Source organism: Copadichromis virginalis, linkage group LG13 (assembly GCF_057382275.1).
Source record: "Copadichromis virginalis isolate Kocher_CV1m ecotype Utaka linkage group LG13, C_Virginalis_male_GT1.1, whole genome shotgun sequence".
NCBI classification, from domain to species: Eukaryota; Metazoa; Chordata; class Actinopteri; order Cichliformes; family Cichlidae; genus Copadichromis; species Copadichromis virginalis.
In genome coordinates, this window is record NC_140630.1 from 22,656,265 (window position 1) to 22,676,030 (window position 19,766).

Consider the following 19,766-nt stretch of genomic DNA (forward strand, 5'->3'; position numbering starts at 1 on the left):
AAGGAATTGTGACGTGGGCGACCGGGAGCTTCTTGCCATCAAGTTGGCGCTGGAGGAGTGGCGGCATTGGCTGGAGGGGAGCGAACATCCTGTTGTCGTTTGGACGGACCACAAGAACCTTGCCTACCTCCAAGCGGCTAAGCGCCTGAACGCCCGACAGCCCAGGTGGGCATTGTTTTTTGCACGGTTTAGCCTAACCATTACCTACAGGCCCGGGTCCCGGAACACGAAACCTGACGCCTTGTCACGCCAGTTCGCGCCAGACACAGACCCTGAGGAGAAGGAGAAGCCCATTCTGCCGGCCTCGTGAATTGTGGGGACCCTCACCTGGGAGATAGAAAGGGTGCTCAGCAACAAGAGCCCGACCCCGGAACTGGTCCAGAAGGTAGATTGTATGTTCCCTCGGCGGTCAGGGGTAAGGTTATCCACTGGGCACACACCGCGCGGTTTACCTGCCATCCGGGTAGGAATCGAACTGTCACCTTTTTACAAAGGTTGTTTTGGTGGCCTTCTCTCTCTCAGGATGTCCGGGAGTATGTGGCCGCATGTCCTATGTGCGCTAACTTTGATAGGAGGCAGCTGGTGTCACCTCAGGTAATCTGAGTCACTGAGAGCAACCTCTTGAGCATGTTCAAAGTGTTGGTCCTTTCAAAGTATTCTTAATGCAGTTACCTGACCAATGATATGGTTAGCTGTGTTCCATACAGGATGTTTTTGCCTTTTCTCAGTGAGTGATGTTATTTCTTATATTTTACTTTGTGATTTAGTTTTAGTGCCTTTAATGGAAACTGATAACATCTGACTCCAGGAAAACATGGGATGGGGACCCAAAACTATAATCAAGACTTTAAAACATAAATTAATGGGTTCACAGTGGTTATGTGTATGTTTTTATGTAGATTTTATGGTAAAATCTTATTCCCCATCACCATCACTTACAAATTAGATGCAGCCCGCAAACTGATTTCATTGGCTCCTTTGATTTATTATGGCTGCATCTGTATTTCTGGGACATCTAGTCATTGGTACACGGCTTCTTTCAGTCACTGTGGCCAGCCCAAATGACTACAGGCCTGTTGCACTTACGCCTGTAGTGATGAAGTGCTTTGAGAGACTGGTCTGTCAGCACATCAGGGCCGGTCTGCCTCCCACTCTGGACCCCCACCAATTTGCCTACAGGACAAATCGTTCCACCGAGGACGCCATCACCATAGCACTCCACACTGCGCTGAGTCACCTGGAGCACCGAGGAAGCTATGTGAGAATGCTCTTTCTGGACTTCAGCTCAGCATTCAATCATATCATCCCGGAGATCCTGGTCCAGAAACTGTCTCACCTGGGACTCTCCACCCCCATCTGCCTCTGGATCAAGGACTTCCTGACAAATAGACCACAGTCTGTCAGACTCGGCCCCCACCGGTCCAGCACCATCACACTCAGCACCGGGTCTCCACAAGGATGTGTTTTGAGTCCCCTCCTGTTTACGCTCTACACATCCGACTGCTCCCCTACCCATCTCTCAAACACCATCATAAAGTTCGCGGATGACACCACAGTGGTTGGACTCATCTCAAGGGGGGATGAGTCGGACTACAGAGATGAGGTCAACAGACTGACTGAGTGGTGTTCAGTTAACAACCTCCAACTGAACACCACGAAAACTAAAGAACTTATCTTGGACTTCAGGAAGGGCAGAGCAGACCCGGCCCCACTTTACATTCACGGGAGCTGTGTGGAGAGGGTACGCTCCATGAGGTTTCTGGGCGTGCAGATATCTGATGACCTCTCCTGGACTGCAAATACTACAGCGGTGGTTAAAAAGGCCCAGCAGCGTCTCCACTTTCTGAGAGTGCTCAGGAGGAACAACCTGGAGGAGAGGCTGCTGGTGACATTTTACAGAGCCACCATAGAGAGCATCCTAACGTACGGCATAACAACATGGTATGCAGGGTGCTCAGCTGCAGACAGGAAAGTACTGCAGAGGGTCATCAACACAGCCCAGAAGATCACTGGCTGCTCTCTGCCCAGCCTGGAGGTCACTGCAAACTCTCGGTACCTCAGCAGAGCTGGCAATATCATCAAGGACCACTCTCACCCCAGCAACCAACTGTTTGAACTATTACCGTCAGGCCGACGGTACAGGTCACATAAAACCAGGACAAACAGATTCAGGGATAGCTTCTTTCCCAGAGCTATCACCGTAGTAAATAAGCACAAAAACAATTGAACCTATTCCATACCGTCACTGTCATTATATTATGCTGCTATTCATACTGTCATTATATTAATGCTGCTATCCTGTATATATTGTACATACTATTGTTTGAGTACTTACGATTGTTTTTTTTGTACTTTTTATATTTTACATTTATATTTATTATTGAAACTTGCACCAAGGGAGTGGCACTCCAATTTCGTTGTACTCTGTACAATGACAATAAAGGCTATTCTATTCTATTCTATTCTATTCTATTCTATTCACTGTATGTCTTCTATCCAATAAAAACATTGAACGGGGTCCTCAGTCATCAAACTTTTAATTATTTCGTTATTTGTGACTGAAAAGAAGTAAAAATTTATGCATTTTGAAAATTTTAAACAAAAACTGTGACTGTCTTGACATACCTTTCCCTTTTTCATAAATATATCACTCTGCTTTCCACCTGTCGCCCCCTGTTGGCCGTGCATGAATCCTGACCCGGTTCCTCTGTCCCTTCAGGGTCATCAGCAGGCCCTGTGTTCTGGATTGAGTCCTTCCGCTCACCCGCTTTTTGAATAGTACCCCTGATTATCTCATAGATTTGCTGGATATTCCCTCAACTCCCCTTTAAAAAGACGGCATTACTTCCAGTTCCCCAAACTTGTCAAAACCAATTTGCTTTCCTATTACTCCCTGAACTGATTTCGCCACGACCCCTCCTCGCCGCCCTCCCTCCACAAATCCTCGACCCTCTGCTTCCCTCAATCGAAACTCCCAACACGACCTGTGCAACCCCTATGCTCCCACCGCCTTCAACCGGCGGCCTCCTGTGAATATTTTTTTTTAAGAAACCACCTTTTTCTCTACCGCTCTAAACAGTCTAAATGCTGTGGCATGTTCTTTCATCCCCATGCAAGCCTTAAGAGGAGACACAGTAAACAGTTAGCCCGCCATGCACACACTAACAGACCTTTATGTGAGTGAAAGCAGATAGTGAGTCACCCACTACTAAATAAAACCTGTCTAATAGAGATCAGCAAACCTAAAAACTTCTGGTTGCCAGCGTTGACAGCACGTCCACCATCATATCCTGCACAGCCCTTCACCCCCCAACCTGCACCCATCCCATCCATTCCTCTCCCGTCAATTAGCGCCTCAATAGCGACAACACAGAGGATCTTCATTAGTGGGGAGTGTTCAATTATATCAGTTGATATTCCTTTCCAAAACTAATTATCCTAGTTGCATGGTACGGCTGACTGAGTCTGCCCTCACCCCGGGTCGCACCGATTACTGATGTGATTTGGTTTTGGCTCCAAGGTCTGCTTTCCTGTCTTCTCTTTTGTTACCCTTTTCCCTCTCTGCTCATTCAACACAGTTATATAGTCCTTCTCCAGAACTCTCCATGATATAATTGACACTCTTTGCATGTAATTGTTCATGATAAATTGTCATAGTTTTAAATTTTCCCAGTAAAAAGGAAAAGAAACTAAAAACTCAGAGTCTGGATCTTGTTCCTCCTGTAAAGACAAAAATAGCAGAGCTGTGTTAATTCTACAAAAAGCTCATCATAGGAACCCTCGCTCCATATAATCCTGCTGCTTTGCTCATTCTGTGGGGGATAACACAAATAAGTCAGCTTGTAACGCAGCTATAGCTGAAACACAAGCAGTGCGAACAGTGTCTCCTCATATAAGAAGACAAAGACAGGATATAAAAACTACAGAGGACATATAGTGGCGATTCTGTATATGTTTTATCTCAAAGCATATTAAATGGGATGCATCCACTAATGAACAGCTGTGAAATCTGAAATCTGTTGTTTATGAGGCAGAAAAAATGCTTATATTTCATGAAAATTGCTCATGATTTCAAAACAGCCTGCTTTTCTTTCAATTAAAATACTCCTTTAGAGGTTGGAACAATTATCATACACATCTTCCCAGTATGGTAGATGTAATAAAAGGCAATGCTTGAGCATGTAAGTTAATTACCGTAGAAACTTTAAGGCAAAAACAGAGAAACTAGTTCTTTCGTCTGGAGGAAATTTAGGCAGTAGGGATTAACTTTAATGGAAAGACTTACTATTTTTCATCTCAAGCACATTACGTCCATGCAAATCGTTTTGGCTTTATGTTTCTTGAAAAGCTTTATAATGCAAAATATTATCCAAACGTCTAAGCTGTACACTGCCTGAGTCTTTGCAATAATGTGTCAGCTTCAGGTTCTCTCAGTGGGCGGCTTCGCTGCCCGTAAGCCGTAGACAGCCTCACGGAAGGTGGGCTATTTAGTCACATTTCAAAGTAGCTTTGGCAGGGGAACACACTCATTACACATAATTCCTCTCCTCTTTTATTTGGCTCCCTCTTCAGTCACCCCACTCTCCCCCTTTCACTCCCTCTGTATCGTTCCTCTCCCTGTTTCATAGACCAGGAGACCTTATGGTCCTCTGTCCAGAGTCCGGAGGTAGATCACTTTAATTCTGCTTCACGGATCTTTTTCAAAAAGACCAGAGACCCAGAGACCTCAGAACCAGTGACCGCTGGGTGAACCCGGGCCAACCAGCCAGGGCTTGGGCACTTGTAAACACAGTCATCGTCTCACCCATTGTCATTCCCCCTGAGTGCTTTTGTTGCTCTCTCCACAAAAAGCACAAGCATTTGATGTTAAGCAGAGTGTACGCTTTCATCTGGGATGTGTTTGCTTGTTTTTCAAAACCCCTGGTCATCGTGTCTACCACGTAAGTGATTTTGACCGTCATTACTCTGACAGTGACTGATCAATGATTTAAAGCTAGATTGCTGGCCTCGACACACCTCTTTGTTTTGCTATCTCTGTTATAGCTATTTGGGTGGCTTGCATCCAAAATTCAGTGTTCCCAAGACAGTCTAATCTATCCTGGAACAAATAATAAAAAAGAAAAGCCTTTTCTGTCCTAGATGAACAGGTTTGATTATGCGGACAGGACCTGGATTCCACCAGTGGTTCATAAGTTCATTTCACTGATTGGGAGGAGCCTCTAACCAGACCATCTGCCTGATGTCATCAACCTAATTTATCCAACAAGCTATTTGCATGCTGGAAAAAAACAGATCATTACTGAAAAACACATTTTTGCTACAACGATACCTTTAAAAAATAAAAAACGATTTGCATTCTCCAACTTAATGAGTTTTGCTACTTTCTGCCAACATTACAGGTCATACAATCAGCATAACAGCCTAATAAATATCACAAGACCATAACCATAACAGGCAGACTTAGAGCAAAAATACTGAAGCATGATATGTGTGACAGCAGATGAGTTTCCTTGGAAGATGTCAGTTTTTTCCAAGGCATAGTCGAATCAAAACACACTCACACCGTTGATAAAACCTCTAACAAAAAGACAGAACACACACAAACCCACACATCCAAAAAAAATATAATAATAATCACGGATATGTCAGTATGTGGGACATTTGGTGGCATTCTCAAGGAGTGAAACCTGTCTGGTTTACTTTAGAAACCACTGTAGACACGACTTTTCTTCAGCCTTGTTACTTTCGCACAGCCTCCCTTAAAGGGCAGCCGGCTCATCCTTTTGATGACTGACGGCGGGATTTGCAGTGATAATGTCTTCAGGTGCCAGAGGATTGGGATTAAACATACTCCAATTTAAACAGCAAAGTTACCATGGCAATGACCTTCAGTTTTAACTCACACATGTGGGGAATAGGGCATGGTGTTATTGTCCGGAGACGCTCCTATTCAGCGGGGGCTTTGTCCATGATTGCACTTTCAAATCCTCCATCAAATTAGAAACTCTGTCCTAGAATATGTCTGTTGGAGAAAAGTGCAGGTGACATTTCAGTCATGGCAGTCGTGCAACCGAGATACGAACTTGCAAGCATGACTTTAACAATGTTGAACACTCTGAAGTGAACTATGAGTCCGAAAAGACTGGACACCCAGCCCGCCTGCACCGTGACCTCTTGACCCTCCATCGGCCCTCCATGTTTAGGCAAACCCTCACCTCCTATCCTAATTAAGGTGAAAGAGGCCTTTCAAATGAAGCTGATGGGGGCTGACGTGGGGCCGCTCTTTTAGCCTTCTGTGGACGTGAATACCCAAAACATGCTATGGCTGAGCAGTCCTGGAGACTCACGGTTTGGGGTCAGTGTCTATCCCCCACCGGGGCAATCCGTTCACACTCTCACACCTACCTGTCAAAGGAGAGAGCAGCAGGACATCACGAGAGAAAAAAACATAACGGAAAAAGAGAGTGAGTCTTTGAAAGCAGGAAGCGTGAGGGGGGTTTGGGGTGTTTTCACATTTAAATAAAGCACAGTCCCCATCAGACAGCAATAAAACAGTATAATTATTATCACTATTGATTCAGCAGTACCCATGAGGCGTGGTTGGTCAATATGAACTGCAATAATATTCGATGGCTTCGGCTGCAGTCACAAGTGTGGCCAGACTGCCCCACAGTGGAGAAACTGAGAAGTACCAGAGCAGGAACTTATGGTGAGCACACACACAAATGAATACAGAGATTTATATCATGTTGTCCTCCTAGTGACCCTCACTGTGTGGTCAAAGCTAGGAAATAAACGAGCATTCATATTAACACACAAGAAGTTTCTTTATATTTCAACAAGCTCTGCTATAACCAGCGGGAATCATCAGTCCAACAGATTTCAGTGTTATAGCTTCTCCACGTATGAACATAATGCAGAGTGTTAGCATCAATCTTACAGCAGCTGTTGTGTCCAACTGTTTGGTTTGCAAATATTTGGTGCATTTAAATGTGTCAGCACACATTTAAATGCAATACCTCACGTAAATGGTGCATTAGTGCCAAATTCACATAGAACCTTGGAGTGCTGGAGTGTTATTCCTGTACAAAATAAGTCTTGGTCAAATAAAAGATCTCTCAGTATTAACACAGTCATATGTTTAATACATTTTTGCTCTTTGAAAAAGGAAGTCATATTTCTCCTCGGGTACTGTGCGTGAGATTGACAGTCAGTGATGTTATAATAATGGAAGAATAATGATGGCAGCTGTGGCTCAGGTGTACCAACCAGAAGGTCAGTGGCTCAGTCCCGACCCTTCCATTTTGCATGCCGAAGCATCCGAGGGCATGATACTGAACCCAGAGTTACCTCTGATGTATCCATCGGAGTGCAAGTGTGTGCACAAATGTTAGAAAGTGCTCAGGCATGAATAAAAGGGCTGTATGAAAGTGAGTGTTTGTGTTTGATTGGATGAATGAGACTTGCTGTAGGAAGCCCTTTGAGTGTGCAAGTGAGTAAAAAGGTGCTTCACAACAAACAATCCATTATTTGACCAGCGTTGTGTCAGAAACAGAGCTTAAGCCAGCCAGTTAATAACCCTTTTAAAAAATATATGAAGGCAAAAACACAGCAATCAGGTTAAGTTATTCAGTCTGACGCTGAAATCAGCAGGATTTTTAGAAAAACACAAAAACATAAATCAACTTGATTAAAGAAGATAGTTTTCATTCTGTTTTGATATTTGGGAACAGAAAAACGACGTTAACCCAGCGACTTTCACAAAAGATTTCTTTTAATGGTTGTAGTTATAGAATTACTGCAAGATAAATGTATCTTTACATTTGACATTTGCACCACTCAGTAGTTGAATATATATTTATTTACAACATAGTATATACACCACACAGAAAGGATAAGAATCCCCTTTTTCAAAGAGGATTAAATTGTATTTTTTAAATGTAAAAAAAAGAAAGAAAGACACAGGAACTATATTAAAATAAATGATCGAAATAAAATACATAAAGATATCAACAGCCCAGTTTAATGTACATCACAATGAAATTGGAAAGAAGCTGGTAATAAAATTAAAAGCAATGACACAATTGACAGCACAGATAGTTATTATATAGCATCTACCTGTTCACCATCCACTGTTAAAGTGTGGCCAGACTTCCTTTCTCTAACATGGATTAACCTCATCAGAGCAACACATCTGGCCACTATCATATAAAAGGATTATATGGCTTTTCAGTGTGTGAGTAGCATTCTTTCATCATATTTCACACAGCTCAGCCATGAGATTGAGAGGTAAGGCTAATAATATAACAACACACCAGTGGCGTGAACTCTTAGTGCTGCATTTGTACGTGACACACTACATTGACATTCATGGTTGTATTGGTATGTGAAGCCTGAAAGATGCACGGAGTAATATCTTGACAGATGATTGGTAAAAACTTACTCTAGTTCTTTTTTTCCTGCACTTTCAAAAAATTATAGGGTTTGCATGGAACCAGGATGAGTAACATGAGAAATTCAAAATTCAAATGCTATTTCTTCCCCTTCAATGCAGGAAAAATATATATATATCTGCCTGTTATTTCAGCACTTCCCTTAGGATCTACTTATTGGCTTAGTGAAATCCATTGAAAGACACATTCACTTGAGTACTTTTTAATAGATTCAGTGGAACACGGTGAATATAATCCACACAGTCATATCTAGCAGATAAATAAGGTAAATCAAAGTGAAATGGTAACAAGGATGGCATGGAATATGGAATTTGGCAGTGTTATTTGGCAGTCGGATACATGCGGGCTTGATTGAGTCGTCTACTTAAAAAAGCAGTGGGAAAATGGAAGAAAACAGCAGTAAGTAGGTAAGTCCAGGCAGCTGGTTGGCGAAGCTTGTTACGTTGCAGTCATTGCTGTAGCAGCAGTGAACTCTGACACCTGGTGCCCTGTAGCCCTGACTGTTGGCCTGGCTGCAGAAGGACTTGTAAGAGCATGACTTCATCACGCCACCTAACAAACAGAAAATGAAGCCAGTTACTCTCATTTAGAAGCTGTCCGCCATCGTCCAATCAATATAAGTCGATGCTAAATTGTTGCTTTAAGAAACTCTCCTGGCTAGTCTTGCTTTCAGCGATTTCTTTGTTGTTGTTGTTTTCATCACAGCAGACCATTGAAACACTTAATGCAGGTTTAAACACAGCATTAGAGTAAACAACTCCCAGCTGAAATATTACAAGTTGCAGGTTTAATGCTAAACCTACCACCTTTTAAGAATTTAGTCCAAATGATTTTTATTGATTATAAAATATTAAAATAAAAATATCATATCTACAGCCAAAAAATTTTTTTAAAAAAGATCTGCTGGCTGAGATTTGGTAAATCTGTCTTGGTGCCATGAACACATGGTGTCCTAATTAAGGACATTCATTGAGTAGGAGTAGCAAATCTCTTCATTCCCTTAAAAGCCTCAGACCCCCTGCTGCCCGAGATGTGTCTACAGAGAGCAGGCTGTCGTCTATTTAACACACAAAAAAGACACACACGCACATATACAAGAGAAACAAATGGAGTTTTTTGGTGGAAGGTTGGAATTAAACTAGTAAAAAGAAAGGCTACTACGCTGTCACTGTTGGACTCACTGTCATGGCCCACCACTACAGCACAGGCATCAGAGTAGCCAGGACAAGCTTTGGAGCCTTGTCGGTTGCAGTCATCGTTATTGGAGCCCATGCATGTATAACATCGTATAGTCTCACCTGAAAGGGAACAGAGCGCTACTATATAAGAAAGAGTCAGCTGTACATGCATATCTTGTCAGGGTGAAAAACCTCTACAGCATAGGACACAAATGTTTGCTTTAGATAACTGAAGATGATTGCATGGGATAGTGCCAACAAGTGTCCGAAGCTTAGATATTTCTAATTCATATTTACACAGGATCTATAGGTTGGCAAGTGCATGAAGGGCTTATAAATGTGTGACTTTCCCTGGGTCCAGAGGGAATATGAAGAGAAACAGCACAAATTAATTAACTTCCTTCATATGAATTTTCCCAAATCAACCAAAGTGTTTCACCAGTGCCCACACATTTAAAAAAATACATCTTTCTAAACTTTAGCTAATGCCTCAGAGCCCACTTCAGCACATAAAACACTTAAATATCTTTCTAAAGCTCTCCCGAGGAGGGAGCTGTTAATTGAAAACTAACTGACCTTTGAAATACTTAAAGGCTTCCTTTTGAAACTTTCCATCCATCTCCTAAATTCCAGACAAACTTAAGGCTGCTTCCTAAGAGGATCAGAACTGGAGTCACCAAAAGCTTCAAACATACTTTGCAGCAGCATATCTCCTGTACTGGCCATCAAAATAACCTCCTTCAACTCCGGATAGGTCTGTCATCATTAAGTTTTGATAGAAACAGATATTAAAAAGAGAAGTTTTTTCCATATATACAACAAGATGTGGCATTTTTTTAAATGAAACCAGCTAAATTATCTAATAACTTACCAAAACCTAACCACAAATAAACAGCGAAGCTACAAAAGCACGTGTGAAACAAAGAAATTGCATAATCGGCCCGTTTTCTGCACATGTGCTCTCACGTATACTGAGTTGGTATATAAATACTTTCTGTTGTTTGCAGTTGGCCCCAATCTATCCCCGCGGCATTGTCGCTCTACACACATGCTGTAAGTATTAGCCTCCAGGCCTATTAAGAGATTATTTGCAGGGAGTGCGTGCTTCTTGGGTGTATAGTGGAGAGTGATGGACTGAAGCGACACGAAACCCATCAGAATCACTGCAGACAGCAATTAGTGAACATGACATAAATAAAGTATAAGGTCAGTAAAAGGACTTAATGTTTAATGATCCTACTGAAGTTATGAAACATGTCAGGTTTTTCCCGAGAAATAACTGTAGGTCCATCATGTCCAGCATCTACGCTCCTTAAGTCAGAATGTACAGTGGAGCCATTCATTTTAGTTATTTGTTTAACACGGTCTTACTCTTCAGGAACACATTAAATACACTAAACGCTAAACACAAACTATTATTTATAATGCAAGGGTTGAAACGTACAGTATCTGAAAGGAGGCGAGATGAAATGAAAGATGGACAAACAGTTAACCAGCAAACATAGGTGCATAAAGAAGAAAAAGTTCTTACAGGTGGTTGCTAGCAGGACCAGGGAAAACAGAAGCAGCAGACAATAGTGGACAGCTCTCATGGCGCTGATGGTCCTCACTTGTCCCGACTACACAATGAAAAGCAGGTTGTTTGCTCCTAAAGCCCCCTGAGCTTAATCTGAGCTATCAGATGAGCTGATATTCCTTCCTGTACTAGCCAGGAGATTACTAGCCCCTCAACTGGGGCCCACCACTCTGTCTTAAACAACAACAGTTGCTTCTGCAGCCTGGATGGACAGAGGACACATAATGGATTTCATTCTGACTCTCTCGCATTAACAGTTTGCTGAGGCCACACCCATCCTGAGTTTGGCTCTTTGCTTTCTTGTCCCTGCTGGTTGTCGTGCCAAAGTACTTACGTATGGCAGGTGTTGGGTAGGGGCAACAACAAAAAGAAAAAAAAATCTCCCGGATCAAGAGAAAACAAGCAAAAAAGCGACATAATAAACACAACACCATTGCATTAATCCAGCTAAGTGTAAATAACAGTAAATACTAAATAATGAACGTTGTTGTGCAACACGCAGGACTGACAGCGCTCAATGTGCTTTGAGGTAGCAGCCAAGAAAGGTGTAGTTTGTGTCAGAACAGTGAACACCTGTGTGTACACCTGCGTGCACACCTGTGTGGATGAGCGTGCTTGTATTCAAAAGGTTTCTCCATGTAATGATCTGCTAGAGGGTGTAGGGAGCCATAGGCCTGTCCCCCAGGGCATGAAGCGCGCATGGAGGAGATCCAGGCCCCAGACATCCAGAGGACCCAGAGTGCGAGAGCCCAAGGAGGACCATCGGAGGTGCATCCTTGCCACCCTCCCGGTAAGAGCTGTGGAGAGCCCCAGACGAGGGGTCACCCAGCAGCCACAGAGAAGAAGCCAGGGGGGGCTGCAATGGTGTGCCCGCGGGCTCTGCCGGCAGCCAGCTGTGCCAGAGTGAAGAGTGGTAGTTCATCTTTGCCAGCAAAGCAAGGATTTGGTTCACAGCACTCATTAGACTGACCAATACTCAGAACAGTGGGAAAGTCCAAGTGAAGATCTAAGAAGGAGAATTGCAGATCTAGACAACCTTTGAAGGTCTCTTGGAGCCATTTCTAAGATAATCTTCCAAGATAATCAGTTCAAACAATTGTATCAAATTTTTTTTGGATGTATTTTCACTTTGTCAAAGTCTGGAAGAAGCCCCAAACTGTCACCCTCAGATAAGAAGAAGGATGTTCATGAACAACTGAAGAACAACGAAGGTTTGAGACTGTCATACAGTGGAAACTGCTGGGACACCTGCACCACTGCCCACAATTAGGTGAGTTTTCACCATGGATTTAAGAGGGTGTTGAACAATAAAAAAAAGCCTTTGCTCCAAAATCAGCACCTTCAAGCTTGACTAAATTTTGGACAACTCAAATGCCTTCTGTCCGCAGTTTAGTTTTCCCCCATCATATATTCCTTTGTATTTATTTCTGGTTACTGGTGTAGATTGATTTATCTTTTGTTGAGTTGTTCTTCCTTCGCACAGTGTTTGGAGCTTTGCATAATTTTTCTTTAAACAAGATTCATTGGTTTCACTCAGTTTAGTGTTTAAGGTTTCGTCATAATTTCCACTTCCCTTGTGTTGTGGTTAACCTTAATCCTTAGGTTAGTTGTTCCTGTTAAGTTACTAACTGTTTTAAGTCGTCAACCACTTGTCTCGTGTGTTTAGTATTCAGGTTTACTTACCCCAGTCTCAGACCTGTGTTGTGCCCTGCAGTTCTTATCACTTCCTGGTGTGCTCGTTATTCCACCCTGTGATGTTTCTTGTTGGTTGTTTTTAAGTTCTAATGGTTTTCCCCTTCTCTATTTTTGGGATTTCGTGTTATTGCAGAACCCAAATTTGTCTATTTTATTTAATCAAAGCATAGTTAATCAACATGTCTTCACATACCTTTTACTGATTGCAAAAACAAACCCTGAGTTATATGTATCCCTCATTTTACATCTTTGAAAAATTAAAAGTTTCAAAAACAAGAAGTGCTGTGCAAGTGTATTTCATCATAATACTTTTTTTTTTTTTTTTTTTGCCTGGTCTAAACTCGCATTTCTCATGTGAGGAAAAAGCTGTTGCAGTTACAAATGAGCATCAAAAGAAAGTTGATTTAAGTGACTTTGACCAGAGCATGACTGCTCCTGCCATATTTGTCGGGTCTGAGCATTTCAGAAATTGTAGATCACCCACACGGCCGTCCCCAGAGTTTACAGAGAATGGTCCAAAAATGAGAAAATATCCTGTGAGCGAAACTTATTTGGTTGAAAGTGCCCTGTTGAGTCCATAGATCATATGAGAATGGCCACCATTGGTAAGTTTAAACCCATTTCAGGAGTGCTCAAGCACCACTAAAAATAACCATAACAGTAGCAATAGCATTACATGTTATTATTCTTTTTTTTTTTTTACATCATCTGTGTGCTTCACTAGCAGTGACTTATCATTATTAGAGAAGATTTGTGGTGCTGCAGCAGAAAGAAGAAGATGAAGAGATAATTTCCTGACACAAGTATGCTCAAAACACAGGTTACTGAAACATTAGGGAAACTTCTTCTGATAACACAGGGTCACTGATGTGACTTTAAAAAGTGCCTGTTTGTATATATTTGCTCTCTAAATAGCACCCAAAACATTAGCTAACATCAGCTAGCTCACCAGAGATTATTAGCTAATTTTAGCTTTCTTAGTCTGCTGGCACTATCACTAGTTGCCAGGCAAGGAGCCGATATTTACTGTCTAGTTTCGTTAAAGTTGCCTATTCTGGTCGAATTAGGCTTCTGTGTTTGATTACAGTACAGCTTCAGATCCAGGTGAGAGCAACTTAGATGGATGTTCCTGTACATGGCCAGCAGCACCCCACATTCAGTTTGAGTGTAGTTCTAAACGTTATTGAGGTTATAAATTCGGTTTCACTTTTACTTTGACCTTTTGGATTACAACACAAAGACAGAGACAGGAAGAGAAGGAGACACAGCAAAATGAAACACAATGGACGTATGGACAGTGGATGCAGTTAAAGTCAAGGTAATAAGTCAAAGTGACGTCATCAAACACACATCCCCAGCCTGCAATTAGAATCATTTAACTTAAATTATTTTTATGGCAATTTATTGATAAATATAATATGTTTATATGTGATTTTAGGTGCAAAAGAGGAGCGTGAAGAGAGTGACGACTGAGAGAAGAACAAAGTGAGCAGATTGCCAGAAGTTAGGAGGAAAAACTAAAGTTTAGCAAAATTAAAATAAAAAAAAATGATGCCCTGTGATGAGCCTGCACAAAGCGAGGGTTTGTATAAACTGGAGAAGCTTGATATAAAAGCAGCTCTCTTACCAGCTTGCTTCTTGTCCAGCGTGCATGGAGTAGCATTGTGATTGTTATGTGTCTGCTGAATGCTACTACTTACTTAATTGCTTTATAATTTGGTGGACTGCCTCTAAATGGTTAAGAGGCTAAAACAATGTTGTGCATCTTTCACCTCTTCCCTGCTTTTCTAATTTAAGTATTTTCTCAACTTTCTGGAAAGTTGTAATCAACATGATTGATACTGTGTCTCAGATTTGATAACTATGGGGTCCACAGTTATCAAATCTGTGAGTATTCAATCTGATTTATTCTTAAGCATTACAACAAGTCATTCAACTAATTCTTTTGAATTTGAAAGTAAATTTGTAAAGTGTACATGATTTGAATTGAAGTTCACTATAGTGAAAAGGGTTGGATATGTTTGCATGCAGCATATTCTAATAGTGTTAATTGCAGGGCACTGTATGCATGACATTATGATTGGGGGCTAGTCCTATTCCATGTGCTTTTTGTTTTTTTAGTTAATTTGGGGGAGGTTTGGTTTATGTTTCACATATAACAGAGCTCACTGGGAATCCAAAATCTCTGCTGTGTCTGCTTACCTACCACCTTACTAAACACTCAAGCCTGACTACTTCACGCTTACCATGTAGATCATGTTTATGACCATGTTTATGAGCACAGTGTAAACTTCTTCTCCTGTTCCCAACATGATAATGTGCCATTTGTCCCTAAATGGCCTCCAGTCACTAGATCTAAATCAGTAGGGCACCTTTGGGATGTGGTGTTATTGGAAGCACATCATGGATGTGCAGCCACCAAATCTGAGGCAACTGTGTGATGTTGTCATGTCAATATGGGCCAAAATCTCTAAAGGGAAAGAAGGGGTACAACATGGTACTATTAAGATGGGTGGATATCACATAGAGGAATATAAAAGATGTAAAAATGGGGGGAAATGAGAAAAAAGAACCAAATTAAACTCAGCATGCTGTATTGCCATCTTTTATTGCACTTTGTAAGCAGATGCTGTACAGTAGCTGTGCAGAGAAGTTATTCCTCAGTGTGACAAACAACCATTGCAGGACTAGGACAGGTTCATCCAAAATTAAATTACTTCTGGTCACAACTGAACACAGTCACAATTAGTTTGCTTTTTATCAAAATAAAATCCCAAAAATAAAGTTCCACAATTTCATCAAAAAAGCTATGACAAGTATGACAAATATCTACAATGTTATGTGAGGGGAGTGGCTGAAGACAACAGAATAACTATCAAAAATGCACAAGTCTTGTTGTTTCCTACAGTATATACAAACATTAACATTACAAGTTCTTCTTTATCTCTCACATGCAAGAATCTATAGTGATCGCTTGTATTCTCTTAGTGGTGCATCACCATTTTATGGATAACTCTAACAATCTGGTTCTCACCTTCAAAGTCTATCTTTCTCTTTATTAAGAGGAGACAATAACAGGAGTGGGTAAACAGTCTTCTCCCTCAGTGGCTGTCATGGCAACATCATAATAGATAATTTAACCCATAAACAATGCTTGCACTTTCTCATTATCATACACGCACTCGCGCACACAGGCATACTCATTAGTGATATGATAAAACTTGAAAGCAGACCCCCTGATACAGTACGATACACTGAAACATCAAAAATATACAGAGTAATTAGGAGGAAGCCAATCCTGTGGATGATGTATACACATGGTCAGTAGGAAATACAACCCCAAGACCACTTTGGTCTTAGAGGTCCATCAATTTGAGAAGGAGTGCTTCTCTTCATTTTCTGCTTGGCTTCATTGTGATGTGGCCTGCTAACTCTTCCCCATCTTAGCAATTAGTTCATCACAGATCTTTGTTAACTCCTCGATCTCTTTATTCTGTAAAACAGTTAGCAACAAAAAATTATACACTTGGATAACTTTAGAAAATTTTAATTTAATATCTTCTTATATCCTAAAACTGACCTTCTGCTCTAAAGTGCGTTCCAGAGAGTCCACCTTCATCTGCTCCTTCCTCAGACTGGCCTGAGAGGCAGCTTGCTCCTGCTTGGCCTTGGCCCGCACCTGAGCTATCTCTGCGTTGGCCCTGGAGGCACACAAATGATACAAGAAATCACCTCTTCGCAACTCACAAAAGCCTATAAAATCTAAAAAGCAAATAAAAGTCAACAAAGAGTTAATATGGATCATATGTAATCTATAGAAATATGTTTCGATACGAGCCACTGTAAATACTGGTTTAGCTTCAGCTAGCAATGTTAGCTAGACTCATTGCTAGCTAGCTAGCTAGACTTGTTTCCAATTACACTGACTCATATACAAACATAATTCAGCTCAGACAATAAGTTATGCTATACACTTAAAGAACAGTTTTTGGTACAGGAAAGTACCAATGTTATGGAGACTCACTGCTAGCTAAACTTCAACACTGTTCTCAGTCCCACAAACGCTAGAAATCACATCACATATCGAGAAAAAATAAATAAATAAAATATGACTACAAAGAACTGAAATAAGCATTTAAACCAAAGTATTTGAAGTCAAAAATTTATATTGTTCATGAGCTTTTGTGCTCAGGAAGTAAGAAAAACTGAAATGCACATAGTGAAAAAATTAGCAGCTTTAAAAAGCACCAGCATTTACTTGCATTCACATAAGACACTGCATTACTGTACTACATTTACTGCATTTACAGTGTAGATAGTGTGGTGGCGAAAATAACACAGTTATTGCAGAAAATGTGACATAATAAGAATATGCACAGACTCACCGGTCTAGTTTCTCCTCTGCATGAATTTTCAGGGCTTGATATCGCTGTTCCTCCTTGCGAACCCTTGAAAGATACTCCTGAGCGCATTTCTTCAATACCTCTTCATTCTGTATGTGGGTGACACAAGGGGGCAAGTAAAAAAAATCTGAGATGACCAACCGAGATGTTCATATTGATAAAAACCTGGGAATAAATTGTGTTACTTTGCGAAAGCCCTCCAGCACATCTTTCATCTTCTCATAACGACGGAAGAGATCGGCAAGAGACTTCTCCACAGAGTTAAGGTCGGCCAGTGCCTGGTCCTTCTCCATGATGAGCTGCTGGATGGTGTGATGGGAAAGAGATTTCTCTTTCTGGTCATCCTCTGATGGACACACATAGAGAGGATGCAGATAAAGAGTCTACTAGGTGAAGAAACTGCTGTTATGGGTAAAAATACTGTTAAAAGACCCCAATCAGCACACAAACACACACACACAAAAGACTTCTCTGACATTTTTCACAATATATCTAAATGTATTTGTGGTAGTATGATTCAACAAGATGTTTTACTGCACTATATGAGGATTTCTGATAAACCAGTGTAGCATGCAAAACACAAAAAGCTGAACAATGAGAAAAGAAAAACAGAGGAGAAACATCAGAGTGGCCTCAAGACCTTTCAGTGTTAAATATCAATGTGCCTACACTATTTCAGCCTACAAATATCCCTTTCATTTCCCATCGATGAGCAACTCGGTTAACTCACCAAATCTGCATGAATGACTTCACAGCCATCGCCAGTCATGGGTGAAGTGCACGTGTTCATGTACAGATTTACAGTGTGTATTACATCTGACTGAATATGTATAATATTGTACTTTACATGAACAATAACAACAACAAAGTCATTTTTTAAAACTCATTAGATTCAGTCCTGTCTCTCTTTTAAAAACTAGTCTCAGCCTACAGGGTGAAAGCCAACCCCCCCCCAAAAACCAAACAAATGAATGAATGGCTCTGAATGAGATGAAGAAATTGAGCACAGCTGCTCCCCTCTCTGATGGACAGATGGAGAGATGCGAGCTGACACAAACAAATGAAAGACAATTCCTCGTTACTCACCTGGCATGCCTGTCAGGGTTATCAAATAGTAAGGGGGGCAAAGATGGGAGCAGAACAGAAAAGAAGGGACTGTGTTAAGTCAAGCTGGGAGGGCAAGACACGTGACAGAGCCGAGTGTTAGACATTAGCAGAGGCAGACTGTTCCTGTGTGCGACAGTGCTTTAATGAGAGTAGGAAAAAGAAAAAGCCGGTCGCAGTGAAAGAAAAAAAATCAAATCTTCGGGGATGTTCAAAGGTGGAAAGGAAGATGTGGGTGAGAGCAGGAATAATGCAGGAGTGTGAGCCTGCGGTGAAATTTAATGAGTCCAGAGAAGCTGAACAAGAGCGGGCAAAGGAGAGTGCTGTCCCCTCCACTGACATGAGGATTCAGTTCACGTCATTCAAATATGAAAGCAAACACAGAGAAAAGCGAAATTTTGCAAAGGACAGAAAAAAAATTCAAATAAGATTCAAATATCTGTGATCAGTAGCACTGGGTAAGGCCTCACAAGGACCTTATAGCAGATCAGTTTGCAAATGAACAAGAGTAAAATAAAGTGGAAGAGTACGGGAAACAAAAATAGCAGCTTTAAAATGAAATTTGCGTGCTTATGGTTACGTGAACTCACCTATCATCTGGGCAATTGTCTTCTCATACTCAGCTACAATTCTCCTGTGGATGAGAAGTTGCAAATCTTCAGTATATGTCACATAAAAAGTCAAAAAAGAAGACTCCTCACATCGAATACCAAGAAGTCTATTTTTTCCAAAAATTCCCATCTCTCCCTCTGACATGTGCAGCCCTGCACCACCCGCCTGTTGCTCGAACCCTTCCAGCAAACACCTGTAAGCTACTTATCGCCGTCCAGGTTTACAGTAAATGCACCGTATTTAGAGGAAATGGAGAATTTGCTTTGAATTAGCTCCAAAATTTACTGCACAACTTTTCAAAATCAAATTGAATTTCTGTTGTTTGAAGTGTCTCGACACAACTAGTAGAAAAGCAACAGGACCCAGTACGAAGCTTCGTCTTTTTAAAAGCAAGTTTCCAGAGGTAAGAGGATAGATTAGCCATGCCTTCCCCTTAGCCTCTTAGCCTCTCCTTATCCAAAGTCTAATCATTCAAATGAAGTAAGCTCCGACTTATCCACACTAACTGAGCAGCAGACAGCTGACACCCGCCACCTGCTGACACACAGTAAAGTTTCTTTACTGTACATCTTTCCCAAAACCCCAATTGGAAGCTATGAATTTAACCTAGACTGATCATCATGAAACAAGTGTAGCTACTGCTAGTTACGAGCTCAGTTGAGCATAACCTAGGATATTTTCTCACATATAACTTTTTAACAGTAAAACCTCTACATTTACATCACATGATCTCCATCTATTTATC

The 19,766-nt window shown here is 41.3% G+C and overlaps 2 protein-coding genes across 4 annotated transcripts in view; both read right to left on the minus strand.

Moving 5' to 3' along the window:
* Positions 1 to 8,294: 8,294 nt before the first annotated feature.
* Positions 8,295 to 9,870, minus strand: ly6pge (lymphocyte antigen 6 family member pge). Its single transcript, XM_085476740.1, has 2 exons — positions 9,635 to 9,870; positions 8,295 to 9,005 (listed from the first exon to the last, which is right to left on the minus strand). The coding sequence occupies exons 1-2, from the start codon at positions 9,801 to 9,803 to the stop codon at positions 8,818 to 8,820; spliced, it is 357 nt and encodes a 118-aa protein (XP_085332866.1). The 5' UTR covers positions 9,804 to 9,870; the 3' UTR covers positions 8,295 to 8,817.
* Positions 9,871 to 15,491: 5,621 nt separating this feature from the next.
* tacc2 (transforming, acidic coiled-coil containing protein 2) overlaps positions 15,492 to 19,766 on the minus strand; it is a 47,335-nt gene continuing 43,060 nt past the window's right edge. For all 3 annotated transcript variants that reach the window (XM_085478059.1, XM_085478058.1, XM_085478060.1), the window contains 5 exons: positions 19,000 to 19,043; positions 17,491 to 17,651; positions 17,288 to 17,394; positions 16,483 to 16,603; positions 15,492 to 16,395 (listed from right to left, as the gene is read on the minus strand). In XM_085478059.1, coding sequence (XP_085334185.1) covers positions 16,330 to 16,395; positions 16,483 to 16,603; positions 17,288 to 17,394; positions 17,491 to 17,651; positions 19,000 to 19,043 — 499 coding nt within the window. In that variant the 3' untranslated portion in view covers positions 15,492 to 16,329. The remainder of the gene's footprint in view (positions 16,396 to 16,482; positions 16,604 to 17,287; positions 17,395 to 17,490; positions 17,652 to 18,999; positions 19,044 to 19,766) is intronic.

What these genes read in the sequence shown, in the direction of transcription:
- ly6pge (XM_085476740.1), bottom strand. Translation starts at nt 9,803, where the DNA reads ATGCATGTACAGCTGACTCTTTCTTATATAGTAGCGCTCTGTTCCCTT. An exon ending in TGTAGTGGTGGGCCATGACA is followed by an intron (nt 9,006 to 9,634) that starts GTGAGTCCAACA and finishes TCTGTTTGTTAG; the next exon opens with GTGGCGTGATGAAGTCATGC.